General features: G+C 40.2%; 1 protein-coding gene across 3 annotated transcripts in view; it reads right to left on the bottom strand.

Moving 5' to 3' along the window:
- LOC128696230 (insulin receptor-like) overlaps nt 1–26,912 on the bottom strand; it is a 442,718-nt gene that overhangs the window by 235,437 nt on the left and 180,369 nt on the right. For 2 of the 3 annotated variants that reach the window (XM_070092553.1, XM_070092555.1), the window contains exons 11-12: nt 21,373–21,464; nt 4,651–4,778 (exon numbers count right to left, since the gene is read on the bottom strand). In XM_070092553.1, coding sequence (XP_069948654.1) covers nt 4,651–4,778; nt 21,373–21,464 — 220 coding nt within the window. The remainder of the gene's footprint in view (nt 1–4,650; nt 4,779–21,372; nt 21,465–26,912) is intronic. The other variant, XM_070092554.1, reaches the window with a different exon arrangement.

The following is a 26,912-nucleotide window of genomic DNA, read 5'->3' as shown; positions in this document are numbered from 1 at the left end:
ATTTCTAAGATGTCCTTAAACTCCTCAGTGTTATTAGAAGCGTATGGGTGGGTGGGGGGGGGGAGAATTCTGTTTTTAATTTCTTTTAATTCTTCTGCATAGATTTTTTTTATAAACTAGTATTCACTGGTTATTCAAGTGTAGGTACGTGTGCAGGAGTCCCCATGAAAGATAATTTACTGTTGCTTAGCAACAATATTCTTCAATCCGAGCACATTATGGCCACGTGAGAGTCTTCCCTGGTCTTGAACATAACTCAAGGGAAAGTCTGAAGAGAATGCAGATCTTACCTTGGGGAACTCCTACTTCGAGCTAGACAATTTATTTCATGAGGGAAAACCGGCGTTGTGCCCCCTGAAAGGTATTAAATGTATATAATGTATATTTGATGTATATAATTTTGTATTTCTGATATTTTTCATTAATAGCTAAAATGAAAATATCTTGCTTGATATTATTATTTGACTTGGCTGTCTTATTAGGTAAGATGTAGCATTTACACTTTACTGTGATCACTGTTCGAGAGTTGTGGTTGAGTGTTCACATTGGTAAACTTCTTAGCTAACTACCACTTTGCTTGTTTACCTGTCGGCGTCTCTGCAGTACCGGGGTGAGTCACGTGATATCACCTGATGTGAGGCCTATAGTCAGGAAATCGCTCTCTCCATAGCTGGTCATCGCCCGGCAAGCACCACTCTCTCCATCTGCTCCTAGTCCTGGAAGCATCCCTTTCGTTTCCGTTTGTTTGTTCATTATTTAGACTCTTTTGTAGAGTATGATTTCTTTGGTGAGTCAAAACATACATCTTGTAATTCTGTGTAATTCTGTTCACAGAACATTTTTCAAACTTAGTGATTTTTGACGTTTTGCTGAGGATGTGTCTCGTACCAGTACTCTAAGTCAACGCAGCTCCCAAGCTAAAGTTTCTGACCTATTTTGTGTGGCATCTATGCACCGTCGTAGTCGGGGATTTGGTTATGCTCTAGATTCAGTATTAAGGGAATTTTATGATTTTCATGGAAGATCTGCTGATGGTCCCCAGTTAGGGTGGTTATTTTGTCTCCTTGTTCCTGACTCCGTGTTGCTGCTTTGTACATTATTATTGTAAGGCAAATCGTTCATCACATTGTTCAAGCAAGCTGTTTTGATTTCCTTGTTGGTCAAGAAGATAGAATATTTGAGGACTTTGAGTCAGTCATTGTTTAAGTTCAAGTGAGTCTAGTCTTACTGAGATATAACGAACTACTTTGAGCACATACACATATTCTCACACACGCTTATATAGGCTAGCATTATTTTTATACTTGATAACAACGTACCAGACGGTGCTTAAGAGTCATACTGATATGAAATGTGATGTCATCACTATACTACTATATGTACAATTTAACTTTGCACTTCAAGAGATGTGTAGGAGCTTATATCCTGAATTATGTCAGACTACTTTGATTTTGTCCACCTAGACAACTTGGTTAATAAACATATCAATTTTTATGTCATTAGTTAATATCTTATCAGCTGCAATCCAGAAACAGAAACAGACTAGGTTGATCTTCTAGTATTTTTTGGAGATGTCTATACTTTATAGATATCGCATTTTGTAACAACTGGCCAGAGCCTCGTAAATCTACTAAGATGTCCCTGATCAAGTCTGGGTCACAGGAATGCCAAACGCTCTTGTTTCCATACCCAAGGGACTGACCTCGTGAGAAGAACAAAAAAGGTACCCATCTTTGATTTCACTGTTTACAGCTGCCGCTGTTGAAACAAACTCTGTGCACCCGGGTAAATATATGATTTAAAAAAACCTACTGTTCAGTCCGCTACTGGTAAGGATGCAGAGGGAGTATCAGAATCAGATGAGATTGTAATACCATCCTACGCTGAATGTTTTCTAACGAATTTATGTCCATTCTGTAATATGGAGACCAGAATTGAGCTGCATAATCTAGGAGAGGCCTTACTAATGATGTATAAAGCTGCAGTATGACCTCTGGACTTCTGTTGCTTACACTTCTTGATATAAATCCCAGTAATCTATTTGCCTTATTACGTACGCTTAGGCATTGCTGTCTTGGTTTAAGGTTGCTGCTTACCATAACCCCCAAGTCCTTTTCGCAATCTGTATGGCTAAGTTCTACATTATTTAACTTATAAGTGCTAGGGTTATGGACACTCCCGAGCTTCAGAACCTTGCATTTATCTACATTGAACTGCATCTGCCACTTTTCTGACCAAGAGTAGAGTTTGTCTAAATCCTCCTGAAGTTCCCTAACATCTACGTTTGAATCAATTATCCTACCTATCTTCGTGTCATCGGCGAATTTGCTCATATCACTAGTAATTCCTTCATCAAGATCATTGATATATATTATAAACAACAACGGGCCCAAGACTGATCCCTGTGGAACGCCACTTGTTACTGATCCCCACTCGGATTTAACCCCATTTATGGACACTCTCTGCTTCCTGTCTGTGAGCCATGACTCGATCCACGAGAGCACTCTTCCCCCAATGCCATGAGCTGCTACTTTCTTCAACAGTCTTTGGTGCGGAACTCTATCAAATGCCTTACTAAAATCTAAGTAAATAATATCAAATTCTTTATCGTGGTCAACAGCCTCAAAACTTTACTGAAGAAAGTTAATAAATTAGTTAGACAAGACCGGCCTCTTGTGAATCCATGCTGAGTATCATTAATCAAGCTATGCTTATCGAGATGGCTTCTTATAATCTCAGCTATAATTGACTCTAGTAATTTGCCTACAATTGAGGTCAGGCTTATTGGGCGGTAATTTGACGGTAACGACTTGTCCCCTGTTTTAAAAATAGGAATTACATTAGCCATCTTCCACATATCAGACACTACACCTGTTTGAAGAGATAAATTAAAAATATTAGTTAATGGTTCACAGAGTTCCATTTTGCATTCCTTTAGAACCCTTGAAAAAAACTCATCAGGACCCGGTGACTTATTTTGCTTCAGTTGGTCTATCTGCTTCACAACCATTTCACTAGTGACTGTGATGTTACATAATTTATCTTCTTCTGGCCCACTATAAAAATTAATTACCGGAATATTATTAGTGTCTTCCTGTGTAAAAACCGAGAGAAAATAATTATTTAAAATCGAGCACATTTCGTTCTCTTTGTCAGTAAGATGCCCATAGTTATTTTTAAGGGGACCTATCTTATCTCTGACTTTTGTTCAATATACCTGGAAAAAACTTTTTGGGTTAGTTTTAGAATCCCTAGCAACTTTAATTTCATAGTCCCTTTTAGCTTTTCTTATCCCCTTTTTAATGTCCCTCTTAATGTCAATATACTGATTCATAAGATGACCCTCACCTCTTTTGATACGCCTATAAATTCCTTTCTTATGCCCTAGTAGATATTTGAGCCTATTATTCATCCATTTTGGGTCATTTCTATTTGATCTAATTTCTTTATAAGGGATAAACGTTCTTTGAGCAGCATGTATAGTGTTCAGAAAACTGTCATATTGATAGCTCTCTTCGTTACCCCAGTCAACAGATGATAAGTGTTCTCTAAGCCCATCGTAATCTGCTAAGCGAAAATCTGGGACTGTTACTGAGTTATCCCTACTATCATACTTCCATTCAATTCTAAATGTAATTGATTTGTGGTCGCTAGCACCCAGTTCCTCTGAAACTTCTAAATTATTAACAAGGGATTCATTGTTTGCCAGAACTAAGTCAAGCAGGTTATTTCCCCTTGTAGGTTCTGTCACAAACTGCTTCAAAAAACAATCCTGAACTACTTCTAAGAAGTCGTATGATTCTAAATTCCCAGTCAAGAAATTCCAATCAATATGACTAAAGTTAAAGTCTCCTAGAATTACTACATTATCGTGCCTTGTGGCCCTAACAATTTCCTCCAATAGTAATCTAGCACGTGACCTGAGGAATGTCATAAGAACATAGGAATGGAAGAACACTGTAGAAGGCCTACTGGCCCATGCGAGGCAGGTCCTTATCAAAACAACCTCTACCTATGATGAGGATGGGTAGACGATGAAATCATGTGACTCCTGTGTTGTTGGGTTGGTGCTGCTTAAGTATCATGTACATGATACTTAAGGACCTGCCTCGCATGGGCCAGTAGGCCTTCTACAGTGTTCCTCCATTCTTATGTTCTTATGACATTCCTCAGGTCACGTGCGTCACACCTCACTCTCCGCCTATATATATAATGCCTTTCTACCTCTGTATGTTAGAAGTGATCAAGGTCCCAGGACCGAAACGTTTTCTAATAAATATGTTATAGTGTTTGCTTACGTGTCTTTCTAAACCAGAATTGTTATAGCTCCCGGTCCGGTGGAAGATAGTTCAGCCGAGTGTTTGCTTGTATATTGTAACACTGTACATACTCTCTGTAAATATTATACATATATTACACATACTGCATATTTCATTGATGAAGGATTGTATATTTAAGAAGTTATTCTTTGCTATCTTCTGACTAGTCTCTACATTGCTAATTAGTTATCACGCTGACTCAGTTACGAACAGGTGCACAGGCCACAAAACTACACCTGTGTTCATAATATATGTTTCACAGATGGATGAGAAACGTAGCTCTAGTTTCTTGGATCAAACAACTAGAACCACAGAAAGTAGTGTAAATTACCTGATAGTCTGTAAAGTAGTGTAGACCCGTGATATTGGCAGTGGTTGTGGTAGTGGTGATGGTGTTGGCAGTGGTTGTGGTAGTGGTGCTGGTGTTGGCAGTGGTCATCTGGGTCTTGTTTACATCCCCTGTTAAACAAGTCGAAATAAGCAATACAGTTATCAGGATTAATGATAAAGTTAAATTTATCTGAATATGAGTCTAATTAATCTTAAAAAAGGATCCAGAGTGGGAATGCCTGCTGCATCTTGGGCTCTACTTCCTCGGTGTCTGACCAGCTGCCTCAATCCACATCTTAACAGTTTCACTTCTATGCAATTCTTCATGAAAGCAAATTCCTAAGCTTCTGTTGTCATAATTGTGTAAACATATGTTCCATTATATCATTTAAATAGATTTATAAAATATATTCAAATAAATGTAATATACAGAGGTTGATATTGGAAGAAAATGTTCATAATACTTCTCGGAGAACTTTAACTTCTTAATGACGTGTATTTAGTGTCATCTCTGAGGTTAAGATGTCACCACTTAAGCTGCCTCCATATATATTTAAAAAATATATGAATGTGTATATTTACATATGTATATATGTTGTCTAATTAGCCCAATTAGTTAAAAGGCCGAACTCCCTTAAAAGTTTGACTTTTTCCAATTTTTTTTATAGACAGGGAGATATATTTTTCCCTTTAAAAATAGGTTAAAAAAATAATATTGTGGGCCTACCAAACCAAAAGTATTTATTAGAGTTAAATTCTCATGAATGTATAATGAATTAATTTAAATTTAGTTACGATTACTTAAAATAGATGATATATATTGTTTTCATTATGTTAAAACTGATTTTCTCAGATTTATGGTGTAAGCAAATTTTCAGAAAAGAGAAAAGATCCTTGCTTTTAAGCCTAGCTCGTTGCTTTGGTTTATTATACACGACATATATTTAATATCTCGGTGTATTCGGCACGACATATATTTAATATCTCGGTGTATTCGGCACGACATATATTTAATATCTCGGTGTATTCGGCACGACATATATTTAATAAGTCGGTGTATTCGGCACGACATAAGTCGGTGTATTCGGCACGACATATATTTAATAAGTCGGTTTATTCGGCACGACATATATTTAATAAGTCGGTGTATTCGGCACGACATATATTTAATAAGTCGGTGTATTCGGCACGACATATATTTAATAAGTCGTGCCTAATAAACCGAATTTGTCACTTAGGCCGAAATTATAATTCGCACAAATTATTGTTACCTTTATAATTATGCAATATTTTACGTTCTGGGACGAAACTAACATAACCTTTCTTAGAAACCCCACCTAACATAACCTTTCTTAGAAACCCCACCTAACATAACCTTTCTTAGAAACCCCACCTAACATAACCTTTCTTAGAAACCCCACCTAACATAACCTTTCTTAGAAACCCCACCTAACATAACCTTTCTTAGAAACCCCTCCTAACATAACCTTTCTTAGAAACCCCACCTAACATAACCTTTCTTAGAAACCCCACCTAACATAACCTTTCTTAGAAACCCCACCTAACATAACCTTTCTTAGAAACCCCACCTAACATAACCTTTCTTAGAAACCCCACCTAACATAACCTTTCTTAGAAACCCCACCTAACATAACCTTTCTTAGAAACCCCACCTAACATAACCTTTCTTAGAAACCCCACCTAACATAACCTTTCTTAGAAACCCCACCTAACATAACCTTTCTTAGAAACCCCACCTAACATAACCTTTCTTAGAAACCCCACCTAACATAACCTTTCTTAGAAACCCCACCTAACATAACCTTTCTTAGAAACCCCACCTAACATAACCTTTCTTAGAAACCCCACCTAACATAACCTTTCTTAGAAACCCCACCTAACATAACCTTTCTTAGAAACCCCACCTAACATAACCTTTCTTAGAAACCCCACCTAACATAACCTTTCTTAGAAACCCCACCTAACATAACCTTTCTTAGAAACCCCACCTAACCTTTCTTAGAAACCCCACCTAACATAACCTTTCTTAGAAACCCCACCTAACATAACCTTTCTTAGAAACCCCACCTAACATAACCTTTCTTAGAAACCCCACCTAACATAACCTTTCTTAGAAACCCCACCTAACATAACCTTTCTTAGAAACCCCACCTAACATAACCTTTCTTAGAAACCCCACCTAACATAACCTTTCTTAGAAACCCCACCTAACATAACCTTTCTTAGAAACCCCACCTAACATAACCTTTCTTAGAAACCCCACCTAACATAACCTTTCTTAGAAACCCCACCTAACATAACCTTTCTTAGAAACCCCACCTAACATAACCTTTCTTAGAAACCCCACCTAACATAACCTTTCTTAGAAACCCCACCTAACATAACCTTTCTTAGAAACCCCACCTAACATAACCTTTCTTAGAAACCCCACCTAACATAACCTTTCTTAGAAACCCCACCTAACATAAACTTTCTTAGAAAACCCATAACCTTTTTTGAAACCCCTCCTAACATAACCTTTCTTAGAAACCCCACCTAACATAACCTTTCTTAGAAACCCCACCTAACATAACCTTTCTTAGAAACCCCACCTAACATAACCTTTCTTAGAAACCCCACCTAACATAACCCCACCTAACATAACCTTTCTTAGAAACCCCACCTAACATAACCTTTCTTAGAAACCCCACCTAACATAACCTTTCTTAGAAACCCCACCTAACATAACCTTTCTTAGAAACCCCACCTAACATAACCTTTCTTAGAAACCCCACCTAACATAACCTTTCTTAGAAACCCCACCTAACATAACCTTTCTTAGAAACCCCACCTAACATAACCTTTCTTAGAAACCCCCCTAACATAACCTTTCTTAGAAACCCCACCTAACATAACCTTTCTTAGAAACCCCACCTAACATAACCTTTCTTAGAAACCCCACCTAACATAACCTTTCTTAGAAACCCCACCTAACATAACCTTTCTTAGAAACCCCACCTAACATAACCTTTCTTAGAAACCCCACCTAACATAACCTTTCTTAGAAACCCCACCTAACATAACCTTTCTTAGAAACCCCACCTAACATAACCTTTCTTAGAAACCCCACCTAACATAACCTTTCTTAGAAACCCCACCTAACATAACCTTTCTTAGAAACCCCACCTAACATAACCTTTCTTAGAAACCCCACCTAACATAACCTTTCTTAGAAACCCCACCTAACATAACCTTTCTTAGAAACCCCACCTAACATAACCTTTCTTAGAAACCCCACCTAACATAACCTTTCTTAGAAACCCCACCTAACATAACCTTTCTTAGAAACCCCACCTAACATAACCTTTCTTAGAAACCCCACCTAACATAACCTTTCTTAGAAACCCCACCTAACATAACCTTTCTTAGAAACCCCACCTAACATAACCTTTCTTAGAAACCCCACCTAACATAACCTTTCTTAGAAACCCCACCTAACATAACCTTTCTTAGAAACCCCACCTAACATAACCTTTCTTAGAAACCCCACCTAACATAACCTTTCTTAGAAACCCCACCTAACATAACCTTTCTTAGAAACCCCACCTAACATAACCTTTCTTAGAAACCCCCCCAAACATAACCTTTCTTAGAAACCCCACCTAACATAACCTTTCTTAGAAACCCCACCTAACATAACCTTTCTTAGAAACCCCACCTAACATAACCTTTCTTAGAAACCCCACCTAACATAACCTTTCTTAGAAACCCCACCTAACATAACCTTTCTTAGAAACCCCACCTAACATAACCTTTCTTAGAAACCCCACCTAACATAACCTTTCTTAGAAACCCCACCTAACATAACCTTTCTTAGAAACCCCACCTAACATAACCTTTCTTAGAAACCCCACCTAGGATAACCTTTCCCCACCTAACATAACCTTTCTTAGAAACCCCACCTTACTTAGAAACCCCACCTAACATAACCTTTCTTAGAAACCCCACCTAACATAACCTTTCTTAGAAACCCCACCTAACATAACCTTTCTTAGAAACCCCACCTAACATAACCTTTCTTAGAAACCCCACCTAATATAACCTTTCTTAGAAACCCTTTCTTAGAAACCCCACCTAACATAACCTTTCTTAGAAACCCCACCTAACATAACCTTTCTTAGAAACCCCACCTAACATAACCTTTCTTAGAAACCCCACCTAACATAACCTTTCTTAGAAACCCCACCTAACATAACCTTTCTTAGAAACCCCACCTAACATAACCTTTCTTAGAAACCCCACCTAACATAACCTTTCTTAGAAACCCCACCTAACATAACCTTTCTTAGAAACCCCACCTAACATAACCTTTCTTAGAAACCCCACCTAACATAACCTTTCTTAGAAACCCCACCTAACATAACCTTTCTTAGAAACCCCACCTAACATAACCTTTCTTAGAAACCCCACCTAACATAACCTTTCTTAGAAACCCCACCTAACATAACCTTTCTTAGAAACCCCACCTAACATAACCTTTCTTAGAAACCCCACCTAACATAACCTTTCTTAGAAACCCCACCTAACATAACCTTTCTTAGAAACCCCACCTAACATAACCTTTCTTAGAAACCCCACCTAACATAACCTTTCTTAGAAACCCCACCTAACATAACCTTTCTTAGAAACCCCACCTAACATAACCTTTCTTAGAAACCCCACCTAACATAACCTTTCTTAGAAACCCCACCTAACATAACCTTTCTTAGAAACCCCACCCCCACCTAACATAACCTTTCTTAGAAACCCCACCTAACATAACCTTTCTTAGAAACCCCACCTAACATAACCTTTCTTAGAAACCCCACCTAACATAACCTTTCTTAGAAACCCCACCCACCTAACTTAACCTTTCTTAACACCTAACCTTTCTTAGAAACCCCTCCTAACATAACCTTTCTTAGAAACCCCAACTAACAACCTTTCTTAGAAACCCCACCTAACATAACCTTTCTTAGAAACCCCACCTAACATAACCTTTCTTAGAAACCCCACCTAACATAACCCTTAGAAAACATAACCTTTCTTAGAAACCCCACCTAACATAACCTTTCTTAGAAACCCCACCTAACATAACCTTTCTTAGAAACCCCACCTAACATAACCTTTCTTAGAAACCCCACCTAACATAACCTTTCTTAGAAACCCCACCTAACATAACCTTTCTTAGAAACCCCACCTAACATAACCTTTCTTAGAAACCCCACCTAACATAACCTTTCTTAGAAACCCCACCTAACATAACCTTTCTTAGAAACCCCACCTAACATAACCTTTCTTAGAAACCCCACCTAACATAACCTTTCTTAGAAACCCCACCTAACATAACCTTTCTTAGAAACCCCACCTAACATAACCTTTCTTAGAAACCCCACCTAACATAACCTTTCTTAGAAACCCCACCTAACATAACCTTTCTTAGAAACCCCACCTAACATAACCTTTCTTAGAAACCCCACCTAACATAACCTTTCTTAGAAACCCCACCTAACATAACCTTTCTTAGAAACCCCACCTAACATAACCTTTCTTAGAAACCCCACCTAACATAACCTTTCTTAGAAACCCCACCTAACATAACCTTTCTTAGAAACCCCACCTAACATAACCTTTCTTAGAAACCCCACCTAACATAACCTTTCTTAGAAACCCCACCTAACATAACCTTTCTTAGAAACCCCACCTTTAACCTTTCTTAGAAACCCCACCTAATATAACCTTTCTTAGAAACCCCACCTAACATAACCTTTCTTAGAAACCCCACCTAACATAACCTTTCTTAGAAACCCCACCTAACATAACCTTTCTTAGAAACCCCACCTAACATAACCTTTCTTAGAAACCCCACCTAACATAACCTTTCTTAGACACCCCCCTAACACCTAACTAATAACGTTTCTTAGAAACACCACCTAACATAACCTTTCTTAGAAACCCCACCTAACATAACCTTTCTTAGAAACCCCACCTAACATAACCTTTCTTAGAAACCCCACCTAACATAACCTTTCTTAGAAACCCCACCTAACATAACCTTTCTTAGAAACCCCACCTAACATAACCTTTCTTAGAAACCCCACCTAACATAACCTTTCTTAGAAACCCCACCTAACATAACCTTTCTTAGAAACCCCACCTAACATAACCTTTCTTAGAAACCCCACCTAACATAACCTTTCTTAGAAACCCCACCTAACATAACCTTTCTTAGAAACCCCACCTAACATAACCTTTCTTAGAAACCCCACCTAACATAACCTTTCTTAGAAACCCCACCTAACATAACCTTTCTTAGAAACCCCACCTAACATAACCTTTCTTAGAAACCCCACCTAACATAACCTTTCTTAGAAACCCCACCTAACATAACCTTTCTTAGAAACCCCACCTAACATAACCTTTCTTAGAAACCCCACCTAACATAACCTTTCTTAGAAACCCCACCTAACATAACCTTTCTTAGAAACCCCACCTAACATAACCTTTCTTAGAAACCCCACCTAACATAACCTTTCTTAGAAACCCCACCTAACATAACCTTTCTTAGAAACCCCACCTAACATAACCTTTCTTAGAAACCCCACCTAACATAACCTTTCTTAGAAACCCCACCTAACATAACCTTTCTTAGAAACCCCACCTAACATAACCTTTCTTAGAAACCCCACCTAACATAACCTTTCTTAGAAACCCCACCTAACATAACCTTTCTTAGAAACCCCACCTAACATAACCTTTCTTAGAAACCCCACCTAACATAACCTTTCTTAGAAACCCCACCCCCACCTAACATAACCTTTCTTAGAAACCCCACCTAACATAACCTTTCTTAGAAACCCCACCTAACATAACCTTTCTTAGAAACCCCACCTAACATAACCTTTCTTAGAAACCCCACCTAACATAACCTTTCTTAGAAACCCCACCTAACATAACCTTTCTTAGAAACCCCACCTAACATAACCTTTCTTAGAAACCCCACCTAACATAACCTTTCTTAGAAACCCCACCTAACATAACCTTTCTTAGAAACCCCACCTAACATAACCTTTCTTAGAAACCCCACCTAACATAACCTTTCTTAGAAACCCCACCTAACATAACCTTTCTTAGAAACCCCACCTAACATAACCTTTCTTAGAAACCCCACCTAACATAACCTTTCTTAGAAACCCCACCTAACATAACCTTTCTTAGAAACCCCACCTAACTAACCCCACCTAACATAACCTTTCTTAGAAACCCCACCTAACATAACCTTTCTTAGAAACCCCACCTAACATAACCTTTCTTAGAAACCCCACCTAACATAACCTTTCTTAGAAACCCCACCTAACATAACCTTTCTTAGAAACCCCACCTAACATAACCTTTCTTAGAAACCCCACCTAACATAACCTTTCTTAGAAACCCCACCTAACATAACCTTTCTTAGAAACCCCACCTAACATAACCTTTCTTAGAAACCCCACCTAACATAACCTTTCTTAGAAACCCCACCTAACATAACCTTTCTTAGAAACCCCACCTAACATAACCTTTCTTAGAAACCCCACCTAACATAACCTTTCTTAGAAACCCCACCTAACATAACCTTTCTTAGAAACCCCACCTAACATAACCTTTCTTAGAAACCCCACCTAACATAACCTTTCTTAGAAACCCCACCTAACATAACCTTTCTTTGAAACCTTTCTTAGAAACCCCACCTAACATAACCTTTCTTAGAAAACCTAATAACCTTTCTTAGAAACCCCACCTAACATAACCTTTCTTAGAAACCCCACCTAACATAACCTTTCTTAGAAACCCCACCTAACATAACCTTTCTTAGAAACCCCACCTAACATAACCTTTCTTAGAAACCCCACCTAACATAACCTTTCTTAGAAACCCCACCTAACATAACCTTTCTTAGAAACCCCACCTAACATAACCTTTCTTAGAAACCCCACCTAACATAACCTTTCTTAGAAACCCCACCTAACATAACCTTTCTTAGAAACCCCACCTAACATAACCTTTCTTAGAAACCCCACCTAACATAACCTTTCTTAGAAACCCCACCTAACATAACCTTTCTTAGAAACCCCACCTAACATAACCTTTCTTAGAAACCCCACCTAACATAACCTTTCTTAGTAACCCCACCTAACTAACATAACCTTTCTTAGAAACCCCACCTAACATAACCTTTCTTAGAAACCCCACCAAACATAACAAAACTTAGAAACCCCACCTAACATAACCTTTCTTAGAAACCCCACCTAACATAACCTTTCTTAGAAACCCCACCTAACATAACCTTTCTTAGAAACCCCACCTAACATAACCTTTCTTAGAAACCCCACCTAACATAACCTTTCTTAGAAACCCCACCTAACATAACCTTTCTTAGAAACCCCACCTAACATAACCTTTCTTAGAAACCCCACCTAACATAACCTTTCTTAGAAACCCCACCTAACATAACCTTTCTTAGAAACCCCACCTAACATAACCTTTCTTAGAAACCCCACCTAACATAACCTTTCTTAGAAACCCCACCTAACATAACCTTTCTTAGAAACCCCACCTAACATAACCTTTCTTAGAAACCCCACCTAACATAACCTTTCTTAGAAACCCCTCCTAACATAACCTTTCTTAGAAACCCCACCTAACATAACCTTTCTTAGAAACCCCACCTAACATAACCTTTCTTAGAAACCCCACCTAACATAACCTTTCTTAGAAACCCCACCTAACATAACCTTTCTTAGAAACCCCACCTAACATAACCTTTCTTAGAAACCCCACCTAACATAACCTTTCTTAGAAACCCCACCTAACATAACCTTTCTTAGAAACCCCACCTAACATAACCTTTCTTAGAAACCCCACCCATAACCTTTCTTAGAAAACATAACCTTTCTTAGAAACCCCACCTAACATAACCTTTCTTAGAAACCCCACCTAACATAACCTTTCTTAGAAACCCCACCTAACATAACCTTTCTTAGAAACCCCACCTAACATAACCTTTCTTAGAAACCCCACCTAACATAACCTTTCTTAGAAACCCCACCTAACATAACCTTTCTTAGAAACCCCACCTAACATAACCTTTCTTAGAAACCCCACCTAACATAACCTTTCTTAGAAACCCCACCTAACATAACCTTTCTTAGAAACCCCACCTAACATAACCTTTCTTAGAAACCCCACCTAACATAACCTTTCTTAGAAACCCCACCTAACATAACCTTTCTTAGAAACCCCACCTAACATAACCTTTCTAACATAAGAAACCCCACATAACCTAACCATTCTTAGAAACCCCACCTAACATAACCTTTCTTAGAAACCCCACCTAACATAACCTTTCTTAGAAACCCCACCTAACATAACCTTTCTTAGAAACCCCACCTAACATAACCTTTCTTAGAAACCCCACCTAACATAACCTTTCTTAGAAACCCCACCTAACATAACCTTTCTTAGAAACCCCACCTAACATAACCTTTCTTAGAAACCCCACCTAACATAACCTTTCTTAGAAACCCCACCTAACATAACCTTTCTTAGAAACCCCACCTAACATAACCTTTCTTAGAAACCCCACCTAACATAACCTTTCTTAGAAACCCCACCTAACATAACCTTTCTTAGAAACCCCACCTAACATAACCTTTCTTAGAAACCCCACCTAACATAACCTTTCTTAGAAACCCCACCTAACATAACCTTTCTTAGAAACCAGACCTAACATAACTTAACCTTTCTTAGAAACCCCACCTAACATAACCTTTCTTAGAAACCCCACCTAACATAACCTTTCTTAGAAACCCCACCTAACATAACCTTTCTTAGAAACCCCACCTAACATAACCTTTCTTAGAAACCCCACCTAACATAACCTTTCTTAGAAACCCCACCTAACATAACCTTTCTTAGAAACCCCACCTAACTTAACCTTTCTTAGAAACCCCACCTAACTTAACCTTTCTTAGAAACCCCACCTAACATAACCTTTCTTAGAAACCCCACCTAACATAACCTTTCTTAGAAACCCCACCTAACTTAACCTTTCTTAGAAACCCCACCTAACATAACCTTTCTTAGAAACCCCACCTAACATAACCTTTCTTAGAAACCCCACCTAACATAACCTTTCTTAGAAACCCCACCTAACATAACCTTTCTTAGAAACCCCACCTAACATAACCTTTCTTAGAAACCCCACCTAACATAACCTTCCTTAGAAACCCCAACTAACAACCTTTCTTAGAAACCCCACCTAACATAACCTTTCTTAGAAACCCCACCTAACATAACCTTTCTTAGAAACCCCACCTAACATAACCTTTCTTAGAAACCCCACCTAACATAACCTTTCTTAGAAACCCCACCTAACATAACCTTTCTTAGAAACCCCACCTAACATAACCTTTCTTAGAAACCCCACCTAACATAACCTTTCTTAGAAACCCCACCTAACATAACCTTTCTTAGAAACCCCACCTAACATAACCTTTCTTAGAAACCCCACCTAACATAACCTTTCTTAGAAACCCCACCTAACATAACCTTTCTTAGAAACCCCACCTAACATAACCTTTCTTAGAAACCCCACCTAACATAACCTTTCTTAGAAACCCCACCTAACATAACCTTTCTTAGAAACCCCACCTAACATAACCTTTCTTAGAAACCCCACCTAACATAACCTTTCTTAGAAACCCCACCTAACATAACCTTTCTTAGAAACCCCACCTAACATAACCTTTCTTAGAAACCCCACCTAACATAACCTTTCTTAGAAACCCCACCTAACATAACCTTTCTTAGAAACCCCACCTAACATAACCTTTCTTAGAAACCCCACCTAACATAACCTTTCTTAGAAACCCCACCTAACATAACCTTTCTTAGAAACCCCACCTAACATAACCTTTCTTAGAAACCCCACCTAACATAACCTTTCTTAGAAACCCCACCTAACATAACCTTTCTTAGAAACCCCACCTAACATAACCTTTCTTAGAAACCCCACCTAACATAACCTTTCTTAGAAACCCCACCTAACATAACCTTTCTTAGAAACCCCACCTAACATAACCTTTCTTAGAAACCCCACCTAACATAACCTTTCTTAGAAACCCCACCTAACATAACCTTTCTTAGAAACCCCACCTAACATAACCTTTCTTAGAAACCCCACCTAACATAACCTTTCTTAGAAACCCCACCTAACATAACCTTTCTTAGAAACCCCACCTAACATAACCTTTCTTAGAAACCCCACCTAACATAACCTTTCTTAGAAACCCCACCTAACATAACCTTTCTTAGAAACCCCACCTAACATAACCTTTCTTAGAAACCCCACCTAACATAACCTTTCTTAGAAACCCCACCTAACATAACCTTTCTTAGAAACCCCACCTAACATAACCTTTCTTAGAAACCCCACCTAACATAACCTTTCTTAGAAACCCCACCTAACATAACCTTTCTTAGAAACCCCACCTAACATAACCTTTCTTAGAAACCCCACCTAACATAACCTTTCTTAGAAACCCCACCTAACATAACCTTTCTTAGAAACCCCACCTAACATAACCTTTCTTAGAAACCCCACCTAACATAACCTTTCTTAGAAACCCCACCTAACATAACCTTTCTTAGAAACCCCACCTAACATAACCTTTCTTAGAAACCCCACCTAACATAACCTTTCTTAGAAACCCCACCTAACATAACCTTTCTTAGAAACCCCACCTAACATAACCTTTCTTAGAAACCCCACCTAACATAACCTTTCTTAGAAACCCCACCTAACATAACCTTTCTTAGAAACCCCACCTAACATAACCTTTCTTAGAAACCCCACCTAACATAACCTTTCTTAGAAACCCCACCTAACATAACCTTTCTTAGAAACCCCACCTAACATAACCTTTCTTAGAAACCCCACCTAACATAACCTTTCTTAGAAACCCCACCTAACATAACCTTTCTTAGAAACCCCACCTAACATAACCTTTCTTAGAAACCCCACCTAACATAACCTTTCTTAGAAACCCCACCTAACATAACCTTTCTTAGAAACCCCACCTAACATAACCTTTCTTAGAAACCCCACCTAACTTAACCTTTCTTAGAAACCCCACCTAACATAACCTTTCTTAGAAACCCCACCTAACTTAACCTTTCTTAGAAACCCCACCTAACTTAACCTTTCTAAGAAACCCCACCTAACTTAACCTTTCTAAGAAACCCCACCTAACTTAACCTTTCTTAGAAACACCACCTAACTTAACCTTTCAAAGAAACCCCACCTCACTTAACGTTTCTTGGAAACCCCACCTAACTTAACCTTTCTTAGAAACCCCACCTAACTTAACCTTTCTAAGAAACCCCACCTAACTTAACCTTTCTAAGAAACCCCACCTAACTTAACCTTTCTAATAAACCCCACCTAACTTAACCTTTCTTAGAAAACCCACCTAACTTAACCTTTCTTAGAAACCCCACCTAACTTAACCTTTCTTAGAAACTCCACCTAACTTAACCTTTCTTAGAAACCCCAACTAACTTAATAACCTTTCTTAGAAACACCACCTAACTTAATAACCTTTCTTAGAAACCCCACCTAACTTAACCTTTCTTAGAAACCCCACATAACTTAACCTTTCTTAGAAACCCTACGTAACTTAATAACCTTTCTTAGAAACCCCACCTAACTTAACCTTTCTTAGAAACTCCACCTAACTTAACCCTTCTTAGGAACCACGCCTAACTTAACCTTTCTTAGAAACCCCACTTAACTTAGCCTTTCTTAGAAACCCCACCTAACTTAACATTTCTTAGAAACCCCACCTAACTTAACCTATCTTAGAAACCCAACCTAACTTAACCTTTCTTAGAAACCCCACCTAACTTAACCTTTTTTAGAAACCCCATCTAACGTAACCTTTCTCAGAAACCCCACCTAACTTAATAACCTTTCTTAGAAACCCCACCTAGCTTAATAACCTTTCTTAGAAACCCCACCTAACTTAGCCTTTCTTAGAAACCCCACCTAACTTAACCCTTCTTAGAAACCCCGCCTAACTTAACCTTTTTTAGAAACCCCACTTAACTTAACCTTTCTTAGAAACCCAACCTAACTTAACATTTCTTAGAAACCTCACCTAATTTAACCTTTCTTAGAAACCCCACCTAACTTAACCTTTCTTAGAAACCCCACCTAACTTAACCTTTCTTAGAAACCCCACCTAACTTAACCTTTCTTAGAAACCCCACCTAACTTAACCTTTCTTAGAAACCCCACCTAACTTAACCTTTCTTAGAAACCCCACCTAACTTAACCTTTCTTAGAAACCCCACCTAACATAACCTTTCTTAGAAACCCCACCTAACATAACCTTTCTTAGAAACCCCACCTAACATAACCTTTCTTAGAAACCCCACCTAACATAACCTTTCTTAGAAACCCCACCTAACATAACCTTTCTTAGAAACCCCACCTAACATAACCTTTCTTAGAAACCCCACCTAACTTAACCTTCTTAGAAACCCCACTTAACTTAACCTTTCTTAGAAACCCCACCTAACTTAACCTTTCTTAGAAACTCCACCTAACTTAACCTTTCTTAGAAACCCTACCTAACTTAACATTTCTTAGAAACCCCACCTAACTTAACCTTTCTTAGAAACCCCACCTATGTTAACCTTTCTTAGAAACCCCACCTAACTTAACCTTTCTTAGAAACCCCACCTAACTTAACCTTTCTTAGAAACCCCACCTAACTTAACCTTTCTTAGAAACCCCACCTAACTTAACCTTTCTTAGAAACCCCACCTAACATAACCTTTCTTAGAAACCCCACCTAACTTAACCTTTCTTAGAAACCCCACCTAACATAACCTTTCTTAGAAACCCCACCTAACTTAACCTTTCTAACTTAACCTTTCTTAGAAACCCCACCTAACATAACCTTTCTTAGAAACCCCACCTAACATAACCTTTCTTAGAAACCCCACCTAACATAACCTTTCTTAGAAACCCCACCTAACATAACCTTTCTTAGAAACCCCACCTAACATAACCTTTCTTAGAAACCCCACCTAACATAACCTTTCTTAGAAACCCCACCTAACATAACCTTTCTTAGAAACCCCACCTAACATAACCTTTCTTAGAAACCCCACCTAACTTAACCTTTCTTAGAAACCCCACCTAACATAACCTTTCTTAGAAACCCCACCTAACATAACCTTTCTTAGAAACCCCACCTAACATAACCTTTCTTAGAAACCCCACCTAACATAACCTTTCTTAGAAACCCCACCTAACATAACCTGTCTTGTAAACCCCACCTAACATAACCTCATTTATTTTACTAAATAAAAGTCATTTAATAATTTATTTCATATTACTTAATATTAATAATATATATTTTTCTTTAGGTTTAGATTAATTTTCTCACATTTATGACCTAAGTAACTTTCCATTCTGCATATTTATCTGAAAAATTCTTTCATCTTAGGCCTAGTTCATCTCCCGCTAGGCCTAGTTCATCTCTCGTTAGGCCTAGTTCATCTCCCGTTAGGCCTAATTCATCTCCCGTTAGGCCTAGTTCATCTCCCGTTAGGCCTAGCTCATCTCCCGTTAGGCCTAGTTCGTCTCCCATTAGGCCTAGCTCATCTCCCGTTAGGCCTAGTTTATCTCCCGTTAGGCCTATCTCATCTCCCGTTAGGCCTAGTTTATCTCCCGTTAGGCCTAACTCATCTCCCGTTAGGCCTAGTTCATCTCTCGTCACCTCACTCTTATCAGGGGAAGAGGAGGCGATGACCTGACAGATTTGAAATTGAAATTGAAATTGAAGGAGGGGTGTTAATGTTGCAGTTTAAAAACTGTAGTGTAAAGCACCCTTCTGGCAAGACAGTGATGGAGTGAATGATGGTGAAAGTTTTTCTTTTTCTGGCCACCCTGCCTTGGTGGGAGTCGGCCGGTGTGATAATAAAAAAATAAAATGTTTATTTCTCTGTTAAGATCGGAATGATGGTATTACATATTATAACATATTAATTACCAGGAAGCCACTAGCATGCCTAGGCATTTCGGGCAGTAAGTTACAGAATAATGTGGAAAAGCGGTAGATAGAGAAGAATCACATCTATCAGCTGATCTATTGCAAGATGGAATAACTTTACCTAAGTTATTAATACACCCAGACACTCGGGCTTTACATAATACTTACTACATTATTATACAAGTCAACTATGGTAGTTGTCACACTGTACTGTCACGAACTGCTGTCATAGAGAAAGATTTCTATCCTCATGCAGCTCCTGCGTTGTGAAGATCACCAGTTTACGACTGTGTTGCAATATATATGTCGTGGTGATTAGGTAAAACTGGTCAGTTAGCAAGAACTTATTTAAATTAAGTCCTTTCTAAAACTTTCTCTTATACTTTAAAAGATATATATTTTTCATTAATGTTAATGTATAAATTAATACTTTTGTACCAAAAGAACCTTAGAAAACTTACCTAACTTTATTTTAACACGCAATATTATTTAGCCTAATCCAACTAAATACCTTTTAGATAAGTTTACAATGAACAAACACAATGAAATAGATTTTTTCATTAGGTTCAAAATGATTTTTGCGAAATTATTGCATACACAAATTTAAGCTTGCCTTATTCGGCAAGGAGAACGTTGCTATTTAAGCCAAAATCGCAAGTTTTACCTATTTGGCACGAACGAGTGGTATTTAATCAATAACAACACTGCGACTAGCCAGGGAGTCTAGCTAAAATTCCACGACATTCTAACCCACGAAACCATACAATCCTACAGGAATCACGCACCCAGCAGAGCTAGGTGTTGTATCGTGATCCGAGGACATACGACAGTGTGATTGTCTCAGAGCTAATTTCATTCTACTCCCCGTTTGGTGTACTAGCATCCACAAGCAGTATATATCATATTGTAACCACGAACGAGTAGTATTAAATCAATAACGGCACTGCGACTAGCCTCAAGGATACATTAATAGTACTAAGGTGTATTATACACAACATGATACTTGAGGGATATATTACAAATACCTGTGTGTTTTTCTTAAAAAGCAAATTATAAATATCTGACGCAGCTGCTGTGAGTTGGGGATACAAGACTCACCACCTCTGTAAAGTGCAGCTCTCAGACCCTGGAACATATTATTTTAACTTAAATAGCAACCAGGGTCAATGTATATAGTTAAGAATACATCGTTCAGGAGAACGTCCGAGGATGTGGTTACTAGAAATAAGCAATGATCAAGCAGGTTATGATAGCTGTGTGCTGTCAGGATGCTAGCAGCATCAGCTGCTTGATCAAGCGGCCAATTCAAGTGTTGTAGGTGAAAGACTGAATCAAGAGAGTGATAATATAGAGATAGCATGTGAACGTTTTTAGGAAATTGGAAAAAAAATCTCAAGGTAAATAATATATATTATGGTCATGGGGCAGCGATGAACGCACAGACGTTGTACTAGGTTGGGGAGCGGTGGGAAAATAGGTTCTATCTGACGAATTAGAGGTTCATTCCATTTCTCTGGATCAGGTGTCCTTCACCAGCATCAAATATTCCCACCTGAAGGGTTCAGAAGATAATACCTCACCTGTATCATTAGCAGAAGTAGGTGTAGTGTGGAAGGCTTGGCGTGGCACCTGTCTCTTCAGCCTGGCTCCCACCTCGGTCACCACGGTCCTGCTATGACAACAAAAAAATCGTTATGTAGAGTATTGCTGTTGTTGTGATCGCTGTTGCTGTTGCTAATGTTGCTGTTGTTATTATTGATGTTATTGTTGCTGTATATGTCGTTGATGTTGTTTACATGGTTTTATGTTATTGTTGTTACTGTTGCTATTACACGGGTCAACATCCAAAATGCTTCCGAGACCAGAGTAGCAATTTCCAACTAATTTTAGGTCACTGAGATAGTAGGTACGGCAGATAGTAGGTACGGCAGATAGTAGGTACGGCAGATAGTAGGTACGGCAGATAGTAGGTACGGCAGATAGTAGGTACGGCAGATAGTAGGTACAGGAGATAGTAGGTACGGCAGATAGTAGGTACGGCAGATAGTAGGTACGGCAGATAGTAGGTACGGCAGATAGTAGGTACGGCAGATAGTAGGTACGGCAGATAGTAGGTACAGGAGATAGTAGGTACAGGAGATAGTAGGTACGGCAGATAGTAGGTACAGGAGATAGTAGGTACGGCAGATAGTAGGTACAGGAGATAGTAGGTACGGCAGATAGTAGGTACGGCAGAGTAGGTACAGCAGGTAGTAGGTACGGCAGATAGTAGGTGCGGCAGAGTATGTACAGCATATAGTAGGTACGGCAGAGTAGTTACAGCAGATAGTACGTATAGCAGAGTAGGTACAGCAGATTGTAGGTATGTCAGATAGTAGGTACTACAGATAGTAGGTACTGCAGATAGTAGGTACTGCAGAGCAGGCACAGCAGATAGTATGTACAGCAGAGAGAAGGTACTCTAGAGTAGGTTCAGCAGATATTAGGTACGACAGATAGTAGGTACGGCAGATAGTAGGTACGGCAGATAGTAGGTACGGCAAATAGTAGGTACGGCAGTTAGTAGGTACAGCAGAGAGTAGGTACGGCAGAGTATGTACAGCAGATAGTAGGTACAGCAGATAGTAGGTACGGAAGGTAGTAGGTACGACAGAGTAGGTACAGCAGATAGTAGGTACAGCAGACAGTAGGTACGGAAGGTAGTAGGTACGACAGAGTAGGTACAGCAGATAGTAGGTGCCACAGATAGTAGGTACGGCAGATAGTAGGTAAGGTAGATAGTAGGTATGGCATATAGTAGGTTTGGCAGGTAGTAGGTACGGCAGATTAGGTACAGCAGATAGGTACGGAATATAGTATGTACGATAGATAGTAGGTACGGCAGATAGTAGGTACGGCAGATAGTAGGTACGGCAGGTAGTAGGTACGGCAGAGAGTAGCTGCAGCAGAGTAGGTACGGCAGAGTAGGAACAGCAGATAGTAGGTATGGTATATAGTAGGTACGGCAGAGTAGGTACAGCAGAGAGTAGGTACGACAGACAGTAGGTACGACAGATTGTAGGTACGGCAGATAGTAGGTACGGCAGATAGTAGGTACGGCAGAGTAGGTACAGCAGATAGTAGGTACGGCAGATAGTAGGTACGGCAGAGTAGGTACAGCAGATAGTAGATACGGCTGATAGTAGGTACGGCAGATAGTAGGTACGGCAGATTGTAGGAACAGCAGACAATAGGTACGGCAGGTAGTAGGTACGGCACATAGTTACGGCAGAGTAGATACAGCAGATAGTAGGTACGGCAGATAGTAGGTACGGCAGAGTAGGTACAGCAGATAGTAGGTACGGCAGATAGTAGGTACGGCAGATAGTAGGTACGGCACAGTAGGTACAGCAGATAGTAGGTACGGCAGATAGTAGGTACGGCAGATAGTAGGTACGGCAGATAGTAGGTCCGGCAGATTTTAGGTACGACAGATAGTAGGTACGGCAGATAGTAAGTACGGCAGATACAGGTACGGCAGATAGTAGGTACAGCAGACAGTAGGTGCGGCAGATAGTAGGTACGGCAGATAGTGGGTACGGCAGATAGTAGGTATTGCAGATAGTAGGTGCAGCAGAGTAGGTACAGGAGATAGGTACGGAAAATAGTATGTACGGGAGATAGTATGTACGGCAGATAGAACGAACAGCAGAGAGTAGGTACGGCATATAGTAGGTACGGCACACAGTTGGCACGACAGATAGTAGGTACGCAGAGGGTAGGTACGGCAGATAGTAGGTACAGCAGATAGAAGGTATGACAAATAGTAGGCACGGCAGATAGTAGGTACGGCAGAGTAGGAAGAGCAGATAGTAGGTTCGGCAGATAGTAGGTACCACTGATAGTAGGTACGGCATACAGTAGGTACGGCAGTATAGGTACCGCAGATAGTAGGTACGGCAGAGTAGGTACAGCAGATAGTAGGTACGGCAGATAGTAGGTGTGGCAGAGTAGGTACAGCAGATAGTATGTACGGCAGATAGTAGGTACGACAGATAGTAGGTACGACAGATAGTAGGTACGGCAGATAGTAGGTACGGCAGATAGTAGGTACGACAGATAGTAGGTACGACAGATAGTAGGTAAGACAGATAGTAGGTACTAGAGATAGTATGTACGACAGATAGTAGGTACGGCAGAGTAGGTACGGCAGATAGTAGGTACGGCAGATAGTAGGTTCGGCAGAAAATAGGTCTGGCAGAGATTAGGTACGGCAGATAGTAGGTACGACAGATTGTATGTACGACAGATAGTAGGTACGGCAGAGTAGGTACAGTAGATAGTAGGTACGGCAGATAGTAGGTACGACAGATAGTAAGTACGACAGATAGTAGGTACGACAGATAGTAGGCACGGTAAATAGTAGGTACAGCAGATAATAGGTACGGCAGATAGGAGGTACGACAGATATTAGGTACGACAGATAGTAGGTACGGAAGATAGAAGGTATGACAGATAGTAGGCACGGCAGATAGTAGGTACAGCAGAGTAGGTACAGCAGATAGTAGTTTCGGCAGATAGTAGGTACCACAGATAGTAGGTACGGCAGAGAGTAGGTACGACAGATAGTAGGTACGGCAGATAGTTGGTACGACAGATAGTAGGTACTAGAGATAGTATGCACGACAGATAGTAGGTACGGCAGAGTAGGTACGGCAGATAGTAGGTACGGGAGATAGTAGGTTCGGCAGAAAATAGGTCCGGCAGAGAGTAGGTACGGGAGATAGTAGGTACGGCAGATAGTAGGTACAGGAGATAGTAGGTACAGGAGATAGTAGGTACGGCAGATAGTAGGTACGGCAGATAGTAGGTACGGCAGATAGTAGGTACGGCAGATAGTAGGTACGGCAGATAGTAGGTACGGCAGATAGTAGGTACGGCAGATAGTAGGTACGGCAGATAGTAGGTGCGGCAGATAGTAGGTACAGAAGATAGTAGGAACAGCAGGTAGTAGGTATGGCAGATAGTAGGTACGGCAGATAGTAGGTACGGCAGATAGTAGGTACGGCAGATAGTAGGTACGGCAGAGTAGGTACAGCAGATAGTAGGTACGGCAGATAGTAGGTACGGCAGAGTAGGTACAGCAGATAGTAGGCACGGCAGATAGTAGGTACTACAGATAGTAGGTAAGGCAGAGTAGGTACAGCAGATAGTAGGTACGACAGATAGTAGGTACGGCAGATAGTAGGTACGGCAGACAGTAGTTACGGGAAAGTAGGAACAGCAGATAGTAGGTACGGCAGATAGTAGGTACGACAGATAGTAGGTACGGCAGAGTAGGTACAGCAGATAGTAGGTACGGCAGAGTAGGTACGGCAGATAGTAGGTACGGCAGACTAGGTACAGCAGATAGTAGGTACGGCAGATAGTAGGTACGACAGGTAGTAGGTACGGCAGAGTAGGCACAGCAGATAGTAGGTACGGCAGACAGTAGGTACTTCAGAGTAGGTACAGCACATAGTAGGTACGACAGAGAGTAGGTACGGCAGATAGTAGGTACGGCAGATAGTAGGTACGGCAGAGAGTAGCTGCAGCAGAGTAGGTAAGGCAGAGTATGTAGGCAGAATAGGTACAGCAGATAGTAGGTACGACAGACAGAAGGTACGACAGATTGTAGGTACGGCAGATAGTAGGTACGGCAGATATTAAGTACGGCAGAGTAGGTACAGCAGATAGTAGGCACGGCAGATAGTAGGTACGGCAGATAGTAGGTACGGCAGATAGTAGGTACGGCAGACAGTGGTTACGGCAGATAGTAGGTACGGCAGATAGTAGGTACGGCAGAGTAGGTACAGCAGATAATAGGTACGGCAGATAGGAGGTACGACAGATATTAGGTACGACAGATAGTAGGTACGGCAGAGTAGGTACAGCAGATAGTATTTACGGCAGATATTAGGTACGACAGATAGTACGTACGGAAGATAGAAGGTATGACAGATAGTAGGCACGGCAGATAGTAGGTACGGAGAGAAGGTACAGCAGATAGTAGGTTCTGCAGATAGTACGTACCACTGATAGTAGGTACGGGAGACAGTAGGTACGGCAGTGTAGGTACAGCAGATAATAGGTACGGCAGAGTAGGTACAGCAGACAGTAGGTACGGCAGATAGTAGGTACGGCAGATAGTAGGCACGACACATAGTAGGTACGACAGATAGTAGATACGACAGATAGTAGGTGCGATAGATAGTAGGTACGGCACATAGGCACAGAAGATAGTAGGTACGGCAGATAGTAGGTAAGACAGATAGTAGGTACTAGAGATAGTATGTACGACAGATAGCAGGTACGGCAGAGTAGGTACGGCAGATAGTAGGTAATGCAGATAGTAGGAATGGCAGAAAATAGATCCGGCAGAGAGAAGGTGCAGCAGATAGTAGGTACGACAGATTGTATGTACGACAGATAGTAGGTACGACAGATAGTAGGTACGGCAGATAGTAGGTACATAGCATTGTAGGTACAGCAGATAGTAGGTGCGGCAGATAGTAGGTACGACAGAGAGTAGGTACTAGATATAGTATGTACGACAGATAGTAGGTACGGCAGAGTAGGTACGGCAGATAGTAGATACGACAGATAGTAGGTGCGATAGATAGTAGGTACGGCACATAGGCACAGAAGATAGTAGGTACGGCAGAGAGTAGGTACGGCAGATAGTAGGTACGACAGTTAGTAGGTACGACAGATAGTAGGTACGGCAGAGTAGGTACGGCAGATAGTAGGTACGACAGATAGTAGGTACGACAGATAGTAAGTACGACAGATAGTAGGTACGACAGGTAGTATTCACGGCAAATAGTAGGTACAGCAGATAATAGGTATGGCAGATAGTAGTTTCGGCAGATAGTAGGTGCCACAGATAGTAGGTACGGCAGAGAGTAGGTACGACAGATAGTAGGTACGGCAGACAGTAGGTACGGCAGTGTAGGTACAGCATATAGTAGGTACGGCAGAGTAGGTACAGCAGATAGTAGGTACGGCAGAGTAGGTATGGCAGATAGTAGGTACGGCAGATAGTAGGTACAGCAGATAGTAGGTAAGGTAGATAGTAGGTATGGCATATAGTAGGTTTGGC

The sequence above is a fragment of the Cherax quadricarinatus genome, chromosome 39, assembly GCF_038502225.1.
Source record: "Cherax quadricarinatus isolate ZL_2023a chromosome 39, ASM3850222v1, whole genome shotgun sequence".
NCBI lineage: Eukaryota > Metazoa > Arthropoda > Malacostraca > Decapoda > Parastacidae > Cherax > Cherax quadricarinatus.
This window is presented reverse-complemented; position numbering and strand designations above follow the sequence as displayed.